The sequence below is a fragment of the Pygoscelis adeliae genome, unplaced genomic scaffold (genome assembly GCF_000699105.1).
Source record: "Pygoscelis adeliae isolate BGI_AS28 unplaced genomic scaffold, ASM69910v1 Scaffold316, whole genome shotgun sequence".
NCBI classification, from domain to species: domain Eukaryota; kingdom Metazoa; phylum Chordata; class Aves; order Sphenisciformes; family Spheniscidae; genus Pygoscelis; species Pygoscelis adeliae.
In genome coordinates this window covers 1,568,018-1,591,718 of record NW_008824905.1, presented here as the reverse complement: position 1 = coordinate 1,591,718, position 23,701 = coordinate 1,568,018, and the positions used below count along the sequence as shown (strand labels likewise).

The following is a 23,701-nucleotide window of genomic DNA, read 5'->3' as shown; positions in this document are numbered from 1 at the left end:
GAACCACATTTCCAGCTCTTTCTCTCACACACACACAGACAGATGTCATGCATCTCAGTAAAGCTGTATTAACTTCAGCAGATCTACACAGATGACAACAGTTGTGGGTCTGGCCCAACATCTTATGTACATAACAATAAAAAAAGAAGACATTAAACTAAAATTCTACTATTAGGAGTTTACATGCTGCTACATATGTACTTGCAAGTATAAAATAGTAGTTTTATTACGTTTGATGAAAGGTAGCACAGTACTCGGCTTCCATACATATCCCCAAACAAGCTCACTGGCAATTGGTTAATCCAAGAAACTGAAATTTTGCCAAGAAGTAAATCTTGCCCTAATATAATACCTCATACCTCATCCATCTGACTATGACCATAGTTCTGAATTGCTAAATAGTAGTGAGAAGTGCTCTGTAATTTAGAAAACCTGCAGCATTTTTAAAAAGGAAAATAAAAGTTATAAGTTAAGGTTCTGTAGCATATGGTTCCTGTTTACAGTTCTTCAGTCTTCCTGGACCCATTTACAAGAATCATAATGAGGTTAAAATGTTTAAGCAGAAAACAAACAAATAAGCATTGCCCAGACAGGCACTGCTCTGCTTTGTTTTACTCTTAGGTTACTCTTTCTTTCAAAACCTAACCTGATATTGGGAATTGCACAATTTTATGATGAAATCAGGGAAATTCATGCACTGGGAGCCATACAAATCCAAACATAGCCACTGCCTGTTCATTCATGTTATTTCCATGAGCTTCTCAAAGGGCTGGTTGAAAAAGGAAAAACAGGTTTCCACTGTGACAGAACTAAAGGAGGAACCAAGGAGACGGTTACTCTTCTACAGCCTCGCTGATTGCCGCAAAGCACAAGAAGTTCTCCTAGCACAAGCAACTCTTGCGCTCATGGGAGTTCTGTACTACGAGTTCTACACCAACATCTCCTCACGGTACCTGGGAACTATGCAGGGATTTTGAAAGAGAGAGTTTTAACTGCCTTACAAAGCCCAAAAAACAGTAGCTGGAAGTAAGAGTTGGGGTTAGGAAGTACAGCGTTAGCTGGGCCTGTGAGAGGACAACCTTAATGATTCTGTAAGTTCGCTTTATGCCTTCCCATGTTGGTCTTTAAGGGCTAGCTAAAAATCAGTTATACGTGCCAGCTTCTTCTAACAGTCTGATTAATTAGCCCTTCGAAGCAGGTTACTGATGTGTGCAATGGAACTTGATATCGACAAATAAAGAACTACTGGATTACCTGTTGAAAACAGGCTGGAATCCTGCCCATTACTATATCAAATACCTGAAAACTAACAGTCTTATATACCGTAACATCTGAAGCAGGAAACAATCTCTGTCCTGCAACTTCCAGAGATAAGAACAGCATTAGATTTTTTTTTCCCCTAGGAAAAATAAAGTGAAAAAATAGACATAAGCTTGTTATTTTACAGGTAGTTTGAAAGTTTCACACTAGATCTCAATCTATCTTAGAAACTCTCATTCCCTATTAAGTTGAAGAACTGTCCACAAAAATCAACTAAATAAAAGATGTAATTTGAACGCAAAAAAGTAATTTCTTACAACTTGCTGATATAATTGCGTGCAGTTTGTACTTCCTAAACTACTTTTGAAAATTATATCAAAATCCATTCAATTATTTTGTTTACTTTCATTATGTCATTAATTATGAAAAAAGATTAATGATTTTTAGAGCTTCCAAGTAATTCAGTTAAGATTTTCCTGTGAAGAGCTTTTGAAATAAGCCTGTTATTTGCTTTTCTTAACTGCTTAAGTGTTTTCGTAATGCGCTGCTTTTTTCCCCCTGTGTATTTTAAAGTAAGTTTGAGTTTAGAGTAAGAAGTAAACATGAAGACTTATTGAAAATCTGGAAAATATAGACAGAAGAGAGAAAAGATTTATCTGATAGTGAAATAATTCATTTTTTTAAAATCAGCAGTATCACAGCTGATGTTGCAAAATCATATCCGCTAATGCATTTAGTTATGAGAGTTACGCCCACAGAGATTTGCAAGTATTTTATTTACAAAACGTGCTATACAGCTAAAAGTGCATGACTACAAAGAGTCTGCATTTCAATCAGAGTTGCTAACAGAAATCAAGTTGTGAACCTTGACCCTTGAGTGTGAGTATTGGTTCAGAAAACAGTTCATCAGGTCATAAATAATCAGAGGGATATTTAATTCTATGTGGAACAATATTAATTACATTCCTTAGAGAAGTACTGTTGCACATGTTAATATCAGCAAATCAGCTACAAAGCACTCCAAATATTTTGAAGAAATTAAAAAAAAATCTGCCAGTTCTAGCATGTTAAGTTTGTTTACTTTATGACAGAAGAAGGCCTGAAATCAGAACAAGAATGAAACCCCCACAAATTCCAGGACCTTCCGAAGTTTGTTAATTTGTCTAAGAAATTACAAGCTAGGTGTCAATTTGCATTTTAATATTGCCCTGATGCCGAATGTCAAGGCGTGAGAATACCCAAGTTTCTGTAGCCCATCTCTAGCTTTCACACTCAGCACTCTGAGCGCTTACACTGCAGAAAGGACTGGTTCACAAAAATAGTTTTAACAGTTTCGTGTTTCAGTACAAGGTTTTTTGTGCATGTAATTCCCCCTCCCTTTTTTTTTTTCCTTAAAATCATGGGGGTTATACCTTGAACAATTAAAAAAGCATTACAAGAGTAAGATCACTTGAACTGTACAGCATCATTAGATCCATAAATCAAGCTTTACAAATCTAAATAAACAAAAAAAAGAACAATAATATTTCCCAGTGGTTCCTAATATTTTTATACATTCTGATACTTTAAGGTGCTGTAGTGACTGCTTAGAGTATTTAGTTATGCCTAACACTTTCTAATCTGTCTTCTTTTCAGCAGCATCAAAATTGCACAAACAACACTGATAGCTGTATATGTTTTCGCCCTCAAGATTAATTTTTGAGCATGTCTGATTTGAAGAGATTCAGTTGTTTTCAAGAGAGCAGTTAGTGAAACAGACAAAAGCTTTTCTTGGTTGGGGTTTTGCTTATTTAAAACAAACAAAAGTGGAGGGAGTTCCACGGGGGGGGAACGCTCTCAGAATAATTGCTTTGTACTGTTTTCAGCATTCAGATAATTATTACTTGGAGGTGTACTGCACTTAGAAGAGTACAATATGTCCTACTGTAAGCTTCTGAAAGAGAATTTCGGGCCTAAGCCCTTTAATCCCTGCAATTTAAGACAAACTGACAAATGCTCAAATATGCTGCTGTGAAATGCACATGCACACAGCCTTTTTATGTATCTTGAGTGGAAAAAGCATGTGAAACATGCCTAGATTATGCAGACCCATGTATTTGGTCAGAGAGAGGACTCCCTCCCCTCCTAACCATTGCTATGGTTTTCAGAAGCTCTGTCTTATAATCAAGCAAAAAAGAGGCACTTGATATATCAATATAGCCACCGAATGCCGGACCTGACAATTCATCACTATTACCGAGAAACTGTTTTCTTCCTACAGACTGGCAAGTGGGAATTTTTGGATTGGCATTTCCTCAATGACTAAAGACACTAGACATGTGCAGATGAGCAACAGCAGGTCTGAATTATCTTCTTGCTTCTCCCGCTGGTTGCACTCCCCCAGAGCACATGCATTGACTTGCAATGTTTGACTGCATCTTATGATAATCTCAAGCCTCACATCAGTAAAGAAGCAGGGCACGGCAACGAACCTCTCCCCACCGAGGAAAACCAAGTCTGTTTAACACAGGGTGTTCGCTAGCTCCTTGAGAAGGTGCTTGCATTATCCATTCCCTCCAGTTATACAATTGTTCAGGTTACTCATGGTGTGAAGTTTTACATGAGGAAGTATGAAACTGACTGCAGGAGTCAGACCAACGCAAGGAAATTTTCAACCTGAATTGCAATATGCAGCAACTCCAGCTCAGATAAGATGCAATGTAAACTGGTCCACCGGTGGCCTCCACGCTAACTTGCAAAAACCTCGCTGCATCTCAAGGTGAAAAACAGTTCATCTCGCACAACGGCTCCATTAAGGGCCTTTATTGACTAGAGATGGCCAATTGTGTTAAACTGTGCCGAGCCACGCATGATGGTTTTGGGACAACTTCTAGAGATGGTAAAGACCAACTTACGGCCAAACTATATTTACAGTAAAATTGCAGCAATTTTGTTCTGAATCACATTCTGATATTTCATGTAATAAGATGTATAAAATAGAAAGCCTGAAAACCATGAAGAAACTACTCAGGATTTTTATCCTGAGACTACTATCAGAAACCCAGCTCAGGAAAGCATTTGGATTGAAGTGCATACTAAATTAACTGTTCTCCTAAAGTGAAACCACACCACTGGAAATGCCATAATGGAACACACGGCAGCACATAGCTTTGGTGCGGAAGAGCATAATTCAGTTTCTATTTTACTCGACCAAAAAGCAGTGTTTCTGGACCAGATTCACTCACCCGGACTGAACAACCTTAATTGCCCTGCAACTGCTCACTATTTACTGCTTTTTACACGATGTTTTCTACACTAAACTATTTGGAACAGTCACCATACAAGTGAAAACCTTTTCTAAAAAGTAAGATTAAAATACAGTTCTCAGATAAATAGGCGCTGGACTTAAAATCTCTTAAGTTTTCAGTACTCAAAACATTTACAAATTCCGAGCAGGAGTTAAAAAAAACAATAGAAAAGCACGAAACAAGGCAGAAACCCTCTTCCCTCCCAATATCCTCATTCAGTAAGTCAAGAGAACTCAACAGTTCTATCCAAGAGCAAAAATCCATGTATAGTTTTAGCTAATGTATAGGAATAGCTTTTTCTTCCCACTTTCTGGAAAGCACTATATAAACAGTAGATGTGCTACGTCAACCAAACCAACTTCATTTACACAGTTGGAGTTTTCCTCAAATAACTCTGACAAATGCGTGAGGCAGGATTTCCCCGTACAAACGCCACGCTGCTTGTTCCCCAGCACACCACACTTATCCATACCCTCCAATTCCATTCTTCGTTACCATTCCTAACAATTTGCCTTGCACAGTTGTCACAGCCTTACTAGTGAATAGTTTACTGACTCTCCCCTAGAATACGTTTTTAAAACTGTTGTCATATTTAACACCTTGAAATCCTCCAAGGTACTAAAGTAGTTTAAGCAAAAACATTCCCAGCAATATAAGCAAGCTAATAGTTTTGTTAAGGATTTCCTTGAAAAATTCTGGGAGAATATAATTTTCAACTGTTTGTCACACAAAACCAAAGTTAAACAAACGAGCTCTGGGAAATCCAACAGCAGCTATCACTAAAACTACACTGGAAATCTCATTTAGGCTCAGCCCAAATCATTTGTACCCCCACGGATTAAAAAGGAAAAAAAAAAACCAAAAAAATCCCTACATCTAATAGTAAAACAAGAACAAAAAAGACAAGACAACATTTACTGCAAATATTTGTGGTAACGTGTCTCTGAAGTTGCCACATTCCAAACCAATTTTACGCATGTAAAATGTAAGCTCACAAGCAGAATTTTTATCTGAAACTTACAGAAGAAACGACCGCAGCAGCCTCAAATACACCGGAAAGAAAAACACGTGACCTCCTACTCTGACTTTACCTAATCTTCTCACAGCAGGTGAGAGTCATCTCTAAATCATGAGGCCTGTTAAGGAGCAAACTTCCTCACCTGTACCCAACTGGTGAACAGAGATGTGGTACAGACTTAATGAACCCAATTATTACCTTCTGCCGTTTTTGAACAAGACCTACCCTTTTAATGACAAATCCAGCATCCTGCTCAGCATGGGTAAAAAGAAATTACTCCTAAATACATGTTGGCGGTTTACTGAAAGTTCATGTATCAGTAAGACAGCCAGGCTTGATTTAAATTATGAAAGTTAACTCCATATACATTATTAAGCCACTAAAATGTCAATTATCCTTGTTAAAAACTTGTGCTTTACTTCCAGATTAAAATAGATTCCTTCCGTATTCTAGCCACTGAGATACAATGCTCAGAAGTATATCGATAACAGCTACATATAATATGCTTTACATAAGCATATTGTCATCTCCCATTGAGATTGAACTGAACTTTTATTAAACTTCTTCAATCTGTCCCATACAGTAACAAATTCACAGAGATTGTCCTATTTCTCAGCAGCTGAAGAAACAGCAAACTCCAGCGGGCATTTTCCACTGTTTCTGTTTACCCTCTTTCTGCCATTTTCCCAGCAGTCTTACCATCACATACAGCTATGTCTTACATGTAGTCATGGGGCTAAAAAGTCAAGGCTGACAAGTCCAATAAACCTGTCATAGAGAAGCTAAAAATAAAAGCAGACCCCGGACACGAGAGGAAAGGCTGTGAAGCTTCTGTATTACTTTAGCTACAGACACAATTGTTGCTTGTATCAGCTGAGTTGCATCCCCTCCTATCACAAAAGGAACCAATTACGACCACTACTGCAACATCATTAGTCAGGCTCCGATTGCAGGGATCTGTGAATCCCAGGCATATAAAAATAGAAAGTCAACTAGGGTCCAGTGCCTGTAAGTTTCGGGGGGGGGGGGGCAAACACAATAAAGCTTTGGCACTTGAGAGACATCCTGAGGATATCAACATACGTATCTTTTCACCACCGTTTCTCTGAGCTGAAACTTAGAAGAAAATTCCAGGGCAGGAATCTTATAAATTTAGAGCCATGTGTTAAGAAATACCATCTTACTCAATGAACTGGCTAAAGAGACCAAAACAAGTCAGAGTTGCGGTGGTACACCAAGCAGCTGTCACTTGCAGGCAGAACTCTTCCTAGCCCTCCTCCATCAGGAAGCAGTTGCTCTCTGTGTAAGAAGCTGTTCTCACCTTGGCACAGCACATGGGAGATGACAAAACCCTCTCTCCAGTTCCCTACTGCTAAAAAGGGTCAGGGATTAGATAATATGAACCATCAGCAACCCTTGACAGCCGGCAGCGTGGGACCAAAAAACTCCTTTCTTGTAGAACTGTACCACTGCCATTTCCAAAAGTGGGCAATTACAGTAAAATCTGCAAACATAGGGGTGGTAGCTTCAAGGACATTGGCTACTTAAAGTTAATCACCTTCACAGAGCAAACATAAGGAACCAAGGAACGAAAAAACAAACTCAGTAAGGACTGGCAAAGGCCCTTCTTCATGAAATGTTTCCTCCCAAGTTTAAGACCCAAGTCACTGCCTCAGAGGAAGGAGAATAGGACTTCCTTTCCAACATCAGGATTGTCACCAACAGGCCCAGCACCACTGAAGAATGATGCTTAGAAACCAAGCAAGGATAATGTGGCAGCCTCACGAGCAATACTATGGTGAAATCCAGCGTCCCTAAAATGGTTTTGGGACTCAGGGCTGAACACGCTACTGAATTGCCTTTCATCTCCTCCCACCCCTTCAAACGCAGGCTGAGAATCAGGTCCAGCCTTCGCAGCGGATCAACCCCTACACGCCGCTCACTCACAGGCAGTCCGTGCTTGCTTATTAATACGCTGCCCTATCTAAGCCAGGGCCAAAGCACGAGTCAGACGCACGTGAACAGACGCAGCTGGTACAACTGAAGGAGAACCTGTAGTACTTAATTGCATTAATTACCAAGAATTACAACAGCGGAAGGAAATAATTTTAAATCAGTATCCAAAAAAGCATTAAGGGACTTAACAAAACAAATACCCTCCCAGAAAGTGAGCGACTTTTATGATACTGCACAAAACTTCTGTAAAGGCCCAGACCGGTTAGGGGTTAAAATGTTAAATAAGGAACCCAAGTCCTAACAATAATTCATCAAAACTTACCACCCACTCTTGAAAATGAGGACTGAGTAAGCAAACCTCATCTTACAGGTAATTCTCTGCCAGATGCGACTAAATTCTCCAATGTTAAGTTCCACAGAAGCTTTACTTCATCATTTAAAAAGGGAATGATATTACTGACAATGACAAAATACTGGTTCACATTTTTCACCGCATATTATGGAACCGATTTTGTCAGCTTGTTTTCCCAAAAATACGGTGGAAATTTACACTGTTTTCTAAGTTCTCCGCAGACAGCAATGAAGGAGCCAAGTGTATCGGCTTCCTTGTATTTCAGCCTACTGCAGCCAAAGGAATTCCCAACAAACCTTTAATTCAGGAAAGTCTGTTTATTTGCTGGAGAGGACCATCTAGTAGAAAGATGCAGATCGTCCAAACACATATAAAACATGTAGCCAGCGACTCCCTGAATGCCTTAAGATTATGAAAGTTTAAGTTTGACAAAATAATTCGCAACTCCCAAAAGCTGCCCCTACTTCCCCTTAACCACTCTTAAGGACTTGATTCTGATTTGGATGGAAATTTTACCATTGAACTTGTTGCATAAATCAGCCAAGAAGATAAACCTCAATGGGTTTTTTCCTGCTATTTTTGCAAGTTAAAGGTTAAGGAATACCTTTGGCATACAGCGTAGGCCAGCCGCCTTGTGATATCATTCACCCGACTGTTTGGCACAATGAAATACACCTTTCTGATCCAACTTACACGGCAATTGCTGACAGCTAGAAATTTACTATCTAAATGTTTTTACTCGTAAAAAAATTATTAGTACCTTTATCAGAATATTTGTGCGTATATACTTTAGCCCATATGGTTATAATGTGAAATTCCTTTTGAGTACATGGAATGATTACTGAAAGAGATCTAATTTTTATCATAAATAAATGAAATAAATCATTCTAGATTCTGCCCAGCTGACACTCAGTTTCATGTTTTGACTAGTAAAGCTCCGTGGTTTTGCAAGGCTTAGTTTCTTCAGTAACGAAGAACTCCACAGCTGATCTTGCTGTTCTATTTAACTATAGAATCCAAGATCTTAATGCTGAATACCCACACGCACAACATTCCGTAGCCCATTTTACTAAATAAAGGGTTACACTTGCTAAAGCACCACAAATCAAAACCAAGGTTTAGAAATTATTTTACGATGAGAACTATGTCACAGAAGAAAACAAATGTTTTCAAAGTGTGTATTCTGGGTTTAACACCACCTCTGTTCTTACCTGGAAGTACAAACTACCCATCTTTCACCTAGGTGTTTCTATACTTACCCTGATATTCATCACTGCAACATGTGAATACTTCGCACATGAGACTTTTCATAACCACAAAGGCTCTGGCAGAATCCACGGTCTTGGCCTGCCTTGCTGCGCTAGACTGTCTTATTGTTTCACAGTTTGAAATTTGATTATACCTAAATGCAGGCATACAGTGCCATTTTAGATATCCTGGAGCGTTTAAGAGACATGAGGCTGTGAGATATGACACAAACCTCCCAGAAACTTAAACCTGTCTGGAGCAGCAGCTCAAATCCAGAATCCAGGCAGGGATACCTCTGTTAGCAGACGTGGTGGTGGGAACTTGATATATTAGGGGACTCTACCCAACTTCAAAACATTGGGCAAAATACTGCCTATTTGCTTCACAGAGCAATCCAAATATTGGTAGGATAAGAAAAAATTACCATTTCTTTACCACGTGTGAATTATGCAAAAACTGCTGGAGCCTTGGGAAGTTCTGAGCATCCCTTTGACAGCGAGGAGCTTGCAGGTGAAGCAGCACTTTGTTTGTCACAAACTGGGAGCAGGACCATTTTAGTTTGTAAAAAACAAGCTTCTCCGCTGGCTTCACATCAGAAGCATTTCCTACAATTATTATTATTACACGATAACTAAGACAGCCAATCAACTACTGAAAACAACAGAAAACCTTCGTGGAAGTTAATGCCTGTTATTTCTATATCAGTTACATTCTTGAGTTCTGCCTTCTGCCTACCTGGCCAACTTGATTAGAGAGGCCATTCCAGGCCCAACAAAGAAAGGTGCTGAATAAAAAAGGAGGTGATCTGAGGCAATAAGTCAGTATTTATTTAAGCTTCAGTGATGATGGCTGTATGGGGTGCTAACATTTTTGTAGAACTGCTGTGAACCACTTACTCTATGCTTTTTTAACACTTGGGAGCCTTTACTTAAAACGTACGCTACAGATCCTTCATGTTCCAGACACGGTCAGATTTCGCTCAAGACTGGGTGGCTTTCTACGGAGCAGGCAGTCCGAGGTGAGCAGAGGACCCAGCAAACCTGTGGGTGGGTGGGGAATGCAATTCTCCAGCGCAGAGCCGCAGCGAGGCAGTCGGCATGCTCCCCGCGGGAACGGAGATCGGCAGGAGCACACCAGGAGATCTTGGAGGCCACGTTTCTCCGAAGCCACTGCTGCATGTTCAAGCCATATTCCCTCGATGGGGCAAAATCTGCCAGCGCTCTAGTTAACTCTGCTGCTGCTCCAAGCCTTTTACCTCTGCTTTCCGTATTTTTGTGGGCTAAAAGTCTACATTTCTTCGGCAGACCATTTTCAATACTCCCATGTGTACCGTTAACAGAAATGGACAGCTGCAGTATCGTTAGCAATTTTCCTATTTTCTTTAAAGTCACGATGATCCATTTTCATTTGGTTTTTCAGGAAAATTAAAGAAGGCTTTAAAAAGGAGCTCCAAAACCTAATGCACCACAAGGAGCATGTGGGCGGGTTGGCGAGAAAAAATAAAGTGGGGTAAGGAGGGGGCTCAATTGCTTCCTATGGTTAAGATGTTAAAATCCATTCCAGAAGAGTCTGGCTTGATATGTGGGTTTCGCTGGTATCTTATTTATGAACATCGGAAATAAACTTGCATGTGTGCCCCACTTTCGGTAGAAAGCACGTGTTAAACAGATGGAACTCGGTTATATTTCCATCAAATACAATTGAAGACTCATATTGAAGATGCTGCCAGATGCCACAAAAACTAAACAGTTTCCAGCAGACGAGAATTTGCTGTTGCAGTGACAGCACTTTCCAACAAAATAACAGGCTATGCTAACAAACTGAAGGAATTTGGCTTATCCACAGAGATATTTCTCCTACTCAAGTCATTTATAACTTCTTTTTACAATCAGACGACCATTTATTCCAACTAATTTAGGGCAGATATATCAATAATTGGGTATACGCTAAGTCAGATTTAAGGCTTCTTTAAGCACTTCCACAAATTCTTTAAAGAACAGTCAGAAACAGAATATGCTCAAACTTGGATGGTCTGACGTTCACACCGACTCTGCACTGCATACCTGTTATGTGGGCACACGTCAGCCAGCGTTACTGTCAGAGTCAGATATTTCACATCTTACAATGCAATAAACACCTTAATCTTTTTTTTTCTTTTTTCATTTCTCATTCTTCATCGGATGTTGTCTCATTGTTTTGTATGTTGTTCGTACCTTTCCTCATTCATACTACCTGACACCAATGAAAACGGTCAAATATGATGCAATTTGCCCTGAAAAGGAAGATTTTAGCCATTTCTTATAAATACAAACAGAATAAAAACAACCCCCACTGAAAGGAGCTGGAGAAAACCAAGGTTATTCCTAATTTTAAATGCTTCATGTAATAAAATGCAATGAGATATTAACGAGAGCTGTGAAAAAAAGACAGTAAAACGAACTCTTTTTGTGGCAGAAATGTAAGTCCATGATAGCAAATCACATGACTGCAGAGGGAAAAAAAAAAAAAAAGCCTACTGCCTGTGAAAGGGAAAAAAGCACATTATTCCGTGTTCCAGAGTAACCATACATAGGTATCTTGTCAGGTCACCGTTGTCCTCACTGAGGTGCTTGGGCAGGGGATAAGCCTGACCTAAGGAACCTGGCTTGCAGCAAGGGAGACCCTGCTGGCAGCATCTTCTGAGTAAAAGCATCCTTGTCTGCTAGAACCCAACTTTCTAAACGTACTGTAAACACTCCTTCATTCAGGTTTTTGACAGGGAGGAAAACGGATGGAGGATACAACTGGAGACAAGACTGTAACACCATGATACGAGAAAGAGTCATTTACCATTACAATGGGCAGATATTATTTTATATATATCGGGATTAGCCTTTTATTCCACATCTTGTAAATATTATATTCTACTACCTTTTAAGACTGTAAAAACATCTGGACTGAGGGAGGTAGGTGGACCCGTATAAGCATATGAAACAGCACAGGAACTCATTGTTAATTAGACGACCCTAGTGAGTACTGGATGAGCGCTGAAGGACCCTGATAGCCTCCACGCTTCCTTCCTCCATATAAAACCCACTGACAAGTTAGCAGTGGTCAAGAATATTTCACTGCACTGCCAAACTAGGAAGCATATGCCTCGAAGATGTACTTCAAAGCCTGGTACATGGGTATGGTTGGAATCACTTATCAAAAAGATGAAGAGGTGACGGAGTTATAAATATCTTCATGTGGAAAAAATACCGGATATTACCAAGCTCATTAATTTAGCAGGGAAGGACCTAGCCAAAACCAATGGCTAGCAGCTGAAGCCAGACAAAGCCAACAGAGTTTCAACAGTACAGTACAACATCTCACCGAAGCCGCTCACGTCCATTTATGAATTTAGACGCAGAGCCGGTTGTTTTAATGCCGTGTATTTAGCTATGTTTTTTAAAAGGTAAATGGACATTTTCCCATCGAAAAAGCTCCAATTTTCTTCTGTGAAGGATAGGGCTCAAATGCACCAAGACAGCAGACGGCTGATCCTCAGAAGACTCAGAATATTTTTCACCAACAGAGAAAAGAATTCCTGAGCTTACCAAATAGAAAGAGATTCAACTTCTCCAGGCTTAATGAAAATGTCATTCCATTAGTCATCAGTATTGAGTTCATACTGCATTTGGTACAACAATAACTGAAACTCTTTGTGAGAAAGACAGTTATCACCTAGCAGCATTGATATTAAATGACAAATTACTCGGGCTGATGAGTGAAAAAGAAGTATTATTATTATTTTTACTTAGGCAGGTGTGAATCCAAGTTTATGTTTGTCAGCCTTGAAAATGCTAGTACCCTCCAGGCTGTGAATGCAACTGAGAACTTTAAAAAGCGACTTGCTGAATTCATTGAAAAAGCAAAATGCACTCCTAAGGCAACAAAAGGTAAATGTTGAAAATCCACGTGTCCAAACATCCCTCAGTCTTACAGCCTGTCTACAAATCAGTTCTCCCTTACTCTGCTGGAGTGACATACTGAGTTCTCTGTAGAACCAGACAGAAAGAAATCATGTATCAAGTCTAATTATCAAAACAACAAGTTTATGGACAGGAAGTCTACAGGAAAATATACCTGTTTATTTTGTCACTAATTTGTTTATAATTCTTGCTGAAATGTTTCAGGAAAAAAGAAAAAGCTTTCTTAATATATTTTCAGTGGAACTCTTTTTTCCATGCAGAAAGAGCGGCAAAAGGCCCGTGTTTCCTTCATGATTTCTTCTTTTTTTTTTTTACCTAATTATTTCCTCCTAGTAAAAGAATGGGAAAAAGTTAAAAAGGCAAAGTAACAGGTTATGAAGTGTTATTTTTCACTTTTTAAAAGTAACTTTTCACCTTTAAGTGCTAACTGAACGCTTGAAAGCTAAACAAATACATCCCCCCCAAGGCACTTGCAGCACAAAGTGGACTGCTATTAAAAAAGTAAGACTCCTGTGGCGAAGTCATGAAAGAAAAGCAGTCACCTCGAGTAACCTGAATGGTATGTTGGGAAATCCTCGCAAATAGGGCACCAGTAGTTGAGCAAGGACTTTTCCTAAACGTGCGAGGGTAAAAATTGAAATCCAAACCACTGTCACTTGGAAATACTCAAAAATTTCTTGCCAAATTTAAGATGATGTTTACTTAGATGGCTAATTCAGAATCAGGGAGAGATTTTATTGCAACCTGAAAGCAGATGATCCAGTCATCTGCTCATATCGGATTAAACCATTGGGGTGGGAAGAAAAAATACTAGAATGTAATGGTAATGTGGCTTGTTTGGTGCTTTCACCCTTCATCTCACTGCAAGCTATCTCCGCTTCCATCTTCTTTGCGTCTCACAGACATATCTCCCAAAACAATGAATTCAGAAGGAGCACTCAGAGGAGCCCCCAGGCCTGGCCCACGAAGAGGGAGTTTGCCGAGAGCACTTGGTTTTGGAACGGCCTGCGCACAAGGACGCTGACTGGCAGCCTGGGCACCTACGGCTGAGTTGTTACGTACTGGTGCCTTCTTCAATGGACTGAACATCACACTCCGCATAAGTGAGCGGTGCACGGACAGAATCTTACACCAGTCGCACTGGGAAACCATCGTGAAAGCCCGTAGAGCACGTAAATGGTCCAAGCCCTGAGATGCTGTCTATAATTAAAATAACATCATGTTGACTGTTCCTAGATTTAATGGTCCTTCTTGTTCTGGAAGATCGAGTTTCCTAAGATCATTTCCTAAGAACGTAAATATAGCACAGGGAGTACCTTTGCAGATATCATTCTGCCATTAAACCTGAACTTGAAAAAAAGCACATGGAACATCTTAATTTAGCTTTATATAAAAATTGTCTTATGTGTTATGTTATAGCCTGCTTAGAAAAACCAGGCCAAACCCAGTAACACAAATGCTTTAAACAAGATATCAGGTGTTGTGGTCATGAAATAAGACTTCTTGGTAGAGAGGAACTGTGGCTTTTGATCAGGGCTGAAACCTATTAAAAGCAAATGTTAGAATGTGAATAAAAATTGGATATTTTTACATTGCCTTTAAGCTGCTATGAAGGAACGAGTGAAATCTCTGATTAAGTGAAGCCATTTGGGGGATTACACTGGAACTCTGAGTGGCTATAGTTACACACGGTATACTGTATCTATCCGGTTTGGAGATTTGCCACCACAAGAATTCAAATCCAAGCCACCTGGCTATAAAGTGCAAGTGCAAACCTCTCGAAATTCAAATATTTAGTCTTTGTCTCCTAATAAATACAACATAAATGCTTAAGGAATGTGCAACCATCATTTTGTCTCTTATTGTGACTGTGAAATGTTTGGATAAAAGGTTGGATTTTCTGATGTTTTCAGGTAGCACGATCAGTAATTTGTCTCTTGACTTCCCACAATCAGCTAGCTATATGCACAATGCAACATAACTGAAAAATGAGAAAGGGACACTGTAGGGATAAGCTAAGACAAGAATTTATTCAACAGTTCCCTAGAGCTAAGAAGCAAAAGGGAAGACTGAACTTTATGACAAAGACGGTCTTATATCTGACATTACCAGGCAACGCATACGATTTCAACAGAGGATGACAGGTAACATCAAACAGACAGATGCTGACCTTTCACAGACCAGTCAATAACAGGAGGCAAAAATTACCTCAGCAAAGGAAAATCCTTCACCTTCTTCGATGGTCAAAACCTGTGCTGGCCCTACGATTTGCACAAGAAGAAATGGAAGATACTTCTGATACCTGTGGCCAGCTCAGCAAAAAAACCCACGCAACCACACAGTAATCACAAGTTTGTATGAGCTCACAGACTCAGAATTTCATCCATAAATTTGCGTCACGCTGGTCTCTCATGGTTGACAAAGTGAAATCATGCGCATACAGAATATTTCATGGCTATATCGTATCTCCTTTTTACTAACACAGATGACCGAGGGCCAGGAGGCGAGACTGAGACAGGACGTCTGCTGGCAAATTCCTGCCTTCAGAAGCTTAGGGCCTGGTACTCCAGTGGTGTGTGCACATCGGTACCTATTCACCCTGTCAACAAGTAAGTGTCAAACACTCCAAGCGCAGCAAGGAATTCCCGATTCAGTAACTAGGAGAGTCACAATGCATTTTATGATCAGTTCTATCCCCAAAAAAAGCTCCAAATCCTCGTCTTCCCCCAGACGCATCTCACTAAATCTTGCCCTCTGCCTTGCAAACAGCATCTTCCACAACCTTTCCCTCAGTCATTTTTGCCGAAATCAAGACCCCAGGTCTCAAGACTGCACATCACTACTTTTATTTATGGCTTCATCTAATTAATTTGTACTTAATAAGGGCTTACAGTATTTCTGTGATTCTCACAAACATTTTCAAAAGCTTTCTTATAAAAAAAAAGGCAGCTTCTAGATGAAAACTTCCTTAAATCAGGCAATCTTTAAGTGAAGGGGTAGAACTGTCTTCAGATAGCTTTGCTTGCACATCATACACTCTTCTCATGCAGATGGTCCTATATGTAATTGTAACTGGCAACTTCTTCCAAGGATTCCAGGTGACCATACCATCAACTTATACTGCATTACAATATCATCTATATTCTTTTCTTTCCACAAGCGTACGCATCAGAAGGCAAGAGCTGCAGACCAATGACCCATTTGGTCTTACGTCCTCCTCGCAGGTGCGTTCCATGCTACGCCCTATTCTCTAAAACCCTGCCAAAGTTTGAGCGTGATCCATTTACTGTGCCTCACACCCACTTACTGGTTTGCAGCTTACACTGGTTTTATAGTACTTCTTGATTGTGGCTGAAAGCCTTTAAAACTAATGATTTCCAACTGCATATTGGTCAATTTTTCAAAAGAGAAAAGAAGGTGATATCATCTTCAAAGATGCAATGATAGGAATTTTTGTGGTTTCCTCAATATTAATATATGGATTTCTGCCACAGAAACCAAGACAATCATAAAAGCAAACAATCCCAGGTAATACCGGGAATACAGAGGGGAAAAAAATTTTATATATATATATATATAAAAAAATTATCATATAGGAAATGTTGTTGAAACACTCTCCAAACCATATGCAACTGCTTCCATTTCACTAATGCAGTTAATTTGTGATAGTACTTAATCCTTATAAACGCTGGAGATAAAGTCCTGGGCTCATGTCTCTTCACAGATATCGTTGCTTATAAAACCTCTACAGTTTTTTTCATACATATGCAAGATTCAAAACGGCAGCATTTGTGATACTACCTGCCTGTTGCTGTATGATTGGTCACAGTTTTCCAATGACTTTAAAACAAACAGCTACAGTGCCAGAGTTTTTGCTTTTTGATTTACATTAACATACAACAGGAAGTGTGTCAGTCTCTGTTTTCCAACTCATGGCCTGCAACAAAGTCCGGAACACAATCTGAAATGTTCCTTTGGTGCCATTCATTTTAAGTGAAATTCAAGTTTAGGCTTTTGCAAGGTCCCAAGCAAACTGCGCAGTCGTGGGCTTTTTTGCATAAGCTTCTCAGGAAGCTGATACCCCTGGGTTTCTGTAGAGCTTTTGACTGCAAATGAAATTCATAAAAGCTCCAGTTGAACACCAGCTCCCTCCTTCTCTTCACAGGATCCAGTCTCAGGGGAAAACACCTTGTGCCTGCATTTATAATTTCATCCTTCTTTGACTAGCTTTGCTTTCTCACTACATCACTTCTCCGTGACTGTTCTGGTACTCACCTTAGCAGGATCACTTCACTGCACTGGGAGGTTTTAATATACATTGTCACTGAACTTGCACATGTTCACATTTTTAATATTATCCTCTGTCAATAAAACAATTCTGGACTAGTCTTACTCCAAAGGAAACCTGCTCAGTGCAGCACAGACATACAGATTTTATGTCTCTCAACTAGACCTGTGTTTCCAATTTCCAACACAAGCCGGGAATAAAATCTACAGACAGAGGATCTAAGTGAAATCTATAGATCGCACCTCAGCTGAGGTACCTGGCGTAGTCAACTTCAGAGCAAGTCTACCCCATCTGCAAATCCAGCCACCCACACTGAAGACCCTAAAATGTTCTAAACTTAGTTGCGCTGAAACCTCTGCAGGACTGTCTGTGAACAGTGATGGCCATAGCTCCAGAAATGAAAGGATAAAAAAGGAAAGAGCAGACGGACAGGAGAGAAGAAAATAAAAAAAACCACCAAGAAACCTCACACACAGCCACAGAACATGGGACAGAATTCACATCGCTTACTTGCTTTGTCTCACCTGCTCAACTCCGAGCTCTTCAAAGCAGCTACCAACGCGTGCTAAATTTTAATACAGCATCTAGCCCAACTGTGATACTAACAGGATGTAAAAATTCACTTAGCAGGAACTTGGAGCTATCGGGCTTAAACAGTTTGTCATGATAAGCTGAGCACCATTTTTAGAGTGACTGCTGTAACGCTGTGTTGCAGGTATGCAGTCACTTATTACTGCCCTAGGACACCAAAAGCTACAGAAACCACACTTGGCCTGAATTCACCAAATGCCTCTGATGAAAACTGCCATCAGAAGCAACTGACAGGCCAGAGAGTATCATCTCTGTCCAAGAAGCAGAGGCAAGAACCAGCTCCATGGCAAGTAAAACAGTGAAAACACAGTTCAGAAAAAGGGTTAATGAAGTGAACAAGATATTTGAACAAACAGAAGCTACTAGATGTTTGTATTTTCTTCAGTTGTTCACTGTACTGTGTCAGTTACTTGAGCTTCAAACAGAACAATTAAAAAACATCTGAGAAGCATTACAGAATTCTGGTGCCCCACACAATTATCTCCACAGCAAAACTTGGGGCTAATGTGTTGCAATATGCTATTCAAACACCAAATGCTTCCTTTCCTATGATAGAAGATAATCCAGGAATTTAATTTGTAAACTGCCAGGTGGCTGTCTTCCACATTACACGTGCCTGAGGGCAATGAATCCTTTAATACTTTTTGCACCCTCGGGTGAATGTTCCAGACATGTTCCAAGAGGAGCTCCCCTTCATGTAACCACATCACACAATAACAAGCAAGAATTCTTCCTGAAGCCGAACTAAGATTATATTAAGAGTTACCTAAACACATTATTGTTTCAATATTGTACGTGCATTTGCTAATCTTTCAATTTCTTCTGAGTATGTCTGGAAAAATAAAATGGGTAAATTCTTCAATCTGCTCCTACAAAAAGGATGCTACTGCAATCAGCAAAGCAGCACTTCAAAAACACAACAGGAGCCAATACTTGGTGCTGGAGAGGAAACTGCTCAGTGGAACAAAATGTCTTGATCCATAGAAGGGATTTAGCGCCTGTCAGGTTAGCATCATTTGTGGTACCGTAATAAGCTAGGTCTCATCTTACACCACAAGTGCGAAGGATGCTCTTAAGTTTATCACCTAGCTTTTAAGAAAATCATCAAGTCCAGTCTGGCCAAAAGGTTTTGATATCGGCACGAAAAGAAGCAAACAATGAAACAGCAGCTTGAGCAATGAAGTATACTAAAGCGCAGAGTAATATTTTCACAAGAGATCAAAAGGTTCCTTAAATCATTAAGGCACCCTCAAAGAACCATCAAATGTACGAGGCCTTTGGTTAAAAAAAGTTGGTGAAAGTGAAGAACGCCACAATTTTTAAAATAATCCTTTATAATTGATTGATAGAACTCCAGCTGGGTTTTTTGTTCTTTTGGTTTTGGATCTTTTTAATATTATTCAGAGTGCAGCCCTTATTTTTTTCCAATAACACCAGCGTATCTAGGCTTCAGCTATTTTTTAAACACAGACACACACACACACATTCATCCTCTAAAAATAGATAACAAAGAAGAAAGCTACTCTGCTGTTCATTTTTAATACACCTACCTTGCATACATATACAATGACTCATGCCTGCAAAACTAAGCTGAGCACAGACAGGCACAATATCAGTACTCAAAGGAGTTACACTGGTATGTTGAGTTCCGTGTTGGAAATTTCAGTTGGGGGCAGCTGTTGACCTTCCAAAAGAGCAAACACAAAAATTTTATTTTTCACGTGAATTTCCTGGGAAACCTGAGTAAAATACATTCCACGAGTGCGACAGTTGCTATGCGTGCGCTGCATCTAATGATGCTGGGCAGAGCTTGCACAGCTGGCCCGGGGCTTCCTGGATGCTTTGGATGTATCGCCCACCTTGAAGATCAACCTGCACATACAGAGCTGCCAAGAAGGAAAGAAGGAAGGTACACAATACTCCCTCTACCCAGACAAAACGTCCTGCGAGACTGAAATGGGATACGTGGGACAGCACACTCTACAGCAGCCCTTGCACCCAGAAACCATCCAAAAACACAGCAATGCCAGCAGAGCTCACTAGTGCAGAGAGAGAAAGAGCTGCCGCCTTAACTCTAAAAGCTTATTTCTGTCCCCACACAGAAGTGTCTACGAAAGAAGTCTCCCAGACATTCCCATGTTCTTTTTGAGACTTCTAGCCTATACTCTCAAGCTGTATCACCAAATTACCTAGTTTAGTGCTAGCTTCCCAAAACAGCTTTTAGAAGCCTACCCTTAACGTTCTTGCAGTCCCAGAAAAGAGAAGTTGTGTTACACTGTCTGTCTTCAGTCTAACTTACACTCACACACATTACAATGTCAGCTGATTTCACAGGAGTGGCAAAAATAGCCCACAACAAGAGGTCTACTTCAAATGCCCTGAGATAAACCTTTGACCGTAAGCAAGAGGAAGATGAGATTTACCAAATCTGTCATATTTGCAGCTCTCAAAGTGCAAACAGCCAGTGAAGACTGGAAAAACCTTAGGACTGTGGTAATACAATGTACATTTAACACCCTAGCACTCTTCTTTCTTTCAAGGAACTACCATTCATGGCAATGTTTAATTGACAGTTCATGCGATGGCAAGAGCCTCATTAGATGCCAATCTCAACTGGAGACACAATACTGGATCCACTTCAGCCTGCCTTTAAGCACTGTGGTAAGAACTTCATTTTTAAACATTCTGAAGTTTCCTATCTTGCGAATATGTCACTGAAACAGCAAAAAAAACCATAACAACATCGTTTCCATTCTTCACAACGGTTTCATAAAAAGTGAATTGACAGAAAAGCTCTTACGCAATTGACAGTAACTATCAATTTTTCCTTATTTTTTAATTGTTGCCCTTACACGTTAGATCTAAAGTAACGTGGGACCTGTTCTTCAGCCATACTGTCTTATTTCACACGTGCATTCCTAGATAATCATAGATACAGAGAGATTATATAAGGAGATTCAGAGCTCCACAAAACCTCCCATACACAAGAGACAGTTATAGAATCATAGAATAGTTTGGGTTGGAAGGGACCTTTAAAGGTCAGCTAGTCCAACCCCCCTGCCACGGGCAGGGACATCTTCAACTAGTTGCCCAAGTCAGGAGTAAGGAAACCTAAAGTCAGTTCTTAGATTCAGATACTTCCTAAATTTCCAAGCACTTCACTACCCTTCTTGTCTATGGCCTAACACACAAATTGCATAAACAGACCTGTACGCTGGGCTGCCGTTCCATGCATTGCCACGAATGTTACCATTTTGCATCAGTTCCCTAGCTTACTCCAAAAGCAGCTGGAACCAGCATTCTTTTAGTCAGCTTCTCTCAAGGTTACTGGAAGATCTCCTCTTCAGCGTAGGACCCCAAAACACCACTCCACCTTGGTCACCTCTGGATTAGTTTGGCTTAGCGGGCTTTTCATCAACAATCTACCGAGCTGTCTCGACTCACAGCCTTGCACAGAGGGAGTCAACAAAACGGGATTCATCTGAAGTGAACGTGAAGTTCACATCATCAGGTGAAATCCGACCCCAGTGAAAATCAACAAGGTCATCATTTCACTCCAGAAACTTAAAATTGGTTCGAGGATTCATTCCTGAAAGCTGTGTCAGGGTCACACAAAGAGAAAGCTAATGAGGACTACAATAAAAATATACAAGACAGACTTCAAGAAACAATGTGGACACTTAAAAGTAACAAAAACGCTCACTTACTGCAGAAAAAATGACTGCTGACCAAACTGTCACATCTGCTATTCTCAGGATCTTACTGTACAGCTATGGAGAAAAAAAAAAATCAAGTAATAATAATTTGCAGTAATTTCTTTAAAGAAGATGCAGATAATTTAAAAGCTTAAAGAATCTGTATAGTGTTGACTTTGCATGTGACAAAGGCTCATACCTATACATTGTTTCCTAAAAAGGGATTTAGGGCCTTTTAAAAAAATCATTTTCCTGTTTCAAATTTTATCTGAAAACTATGCAAGAAGCTTATTTTTACTGACCTGAAAAGATCTTGAACAAAGACATCCATAAGGATGAATCTCGCTCTTTGAATTAGACTAAGCACCAAGTACTTTAACAATCGCTGAATTAGTAAAACGAGAACAGGTCAATTCTAACAAATGATAAACGAGTCATATGCAAAACTCATCTTTCTCATGGATGCAAACTGAAATATTACTCTTTCCACGAAGTTCAGTGCAGCAAACAGACTCAGCTTTCAAGTCCTTCAGGTGAGAACTACTATGCTGTGTTAAGGTTCCAGGATAAAACACGTCTTTGGATTGTAAAAGAGAAAATAAGCAGAAGGAGTTTTGCAGATATCAAAAACCCTTTCCAGTAGGTGCGTGGCTAAAGTCAAGCAGCAGAAAGAGGCTTCTCTTCCATTTTCCTTATTTAGAGCAATAAATGGACAATACCACTCTTCTATAATTCATACAGTACAACAGTACATAAAGCCACAATACCACCATCTGTGCCCTTAGAAAGGATGTTTGCGCTATTTTTGGAAACTACTCAAGAGCCAAGAACTGGATCCGCAATAGCTCATTCCACATAACCATAGGACAGCTGGGACAATGGTTTTGTATTCCTGTCCAGACTTTCTGTACCCACAAGAGCTACATTTGGTGGACACCACAGAACGCAATTATGCCTTTGGCTGACTGTATTCACACACAGGCGTACGCCTGGCATCGTTCAGCAGTAGCAAGTTAAGTAGTTGCTGCTTCAGTTTGCTGCAGGCTGGTGCACGCTCACCACCTGCTTAGCAGCTCAGCACGTGTTTCTGGGGAAAAAAGAATCGTTCCCAGTATTACAAGTCCGCCAGAGCCCTTCCTGACACCACAGCAGGACTCACCTAGGGTTAAACAAGGATGCCCATGTGCAAGTTCATCTAAAGACTAATTAAATGGCAGGTTGATAAAGAAATAGTTTGCTTCTCTCAAGAATAAGCAAAACCTAGAAATCTGTAAGAGACAACAGTGAACAAAATAACACACGACTACTCTCTGTGTGTTTGTTTTGCCTGCAGCTTGTCCCTAAGTAGCAATAGTTAGAAAAAATCAACTGGTTTCCATCTGCGGGTAGACCATAAATACAAACAGACTGGCACAGCTAGCTGGAGCTGCAATAGGAAAGAACCTGGAAATGACCACTGACAGATGGTTGGCAAGGACCCAGAGCCCACACAGGCTTCTTCTTACAGGCTGCCCACCACTGCCTGTGGCCCTTGCCAGTTTGGTCATGCCAATGGCGTGCATACTGCTGACAGTCTAACATCTACGTTCAAAGGGGGCCAATCGAGGGGCTATTTCTACTGAAACCACTGCTAGGTTCTGCAATGATGAGCTGTGCGCTTCAATTCTGATCCATTCTGCCAGAACATCTGTAGAGATCCAAGCTCCTGAACATCTGTCTGACTGCCTAATCGTACAACACCCTGCAGCAACAGCAAACCAGTGCCATGTAAAGATATTCAAACTCGTTCGTAGCACTGTATCTGGGAGGGAACCGTTCAGACAGATTGTTACATTCTTAAACCCCTACTCTGCTGGCGACTGAGTGAAAGGAAAAAGCTATACAGCTCACAAAATAGCTACACGCCAAAGTAATTTTTGTATGGTTTGTCTTATCTATCAAGCTCAATGTGGTAGCAACACAAAAACAGGGACTAAGAACATAAAAACCTCAGAGCCAGACAGCCAAATTCGAAGAGACAAACATGGGTGTCCTGTCCAAAGACCTTGGAATG

At 40.2% G+C, this 23,701-nt stretch overlaps 1 protein-coding gene across 1 annotated transcript in view; it reads right to left on the bottom strand.

Annotated features, from left to right (window-relative positions):
- LOC103917716 (chromosome unknown open reading frame, human C4orf22) overlaps positions 1 to 14,226 on the bottom strand; it is a 183,957-nt gene extending 169,731 nt beyond the window's left edge. Inside the window, exon 1 of the mRNA XM_009324904.1 lies at positions 13,937 to 14,226. Within this exon, the coding sequence (XP_009323179.1) occupies positions 13,937 to 14,226 (290 nt within the window). The remainder of the gene's footprint in view (positions 1 to 13,936) is intronic.
- Between the last annotated feature and the right edge of the window lie 9,475 nt (positions 14,227 to 23,701).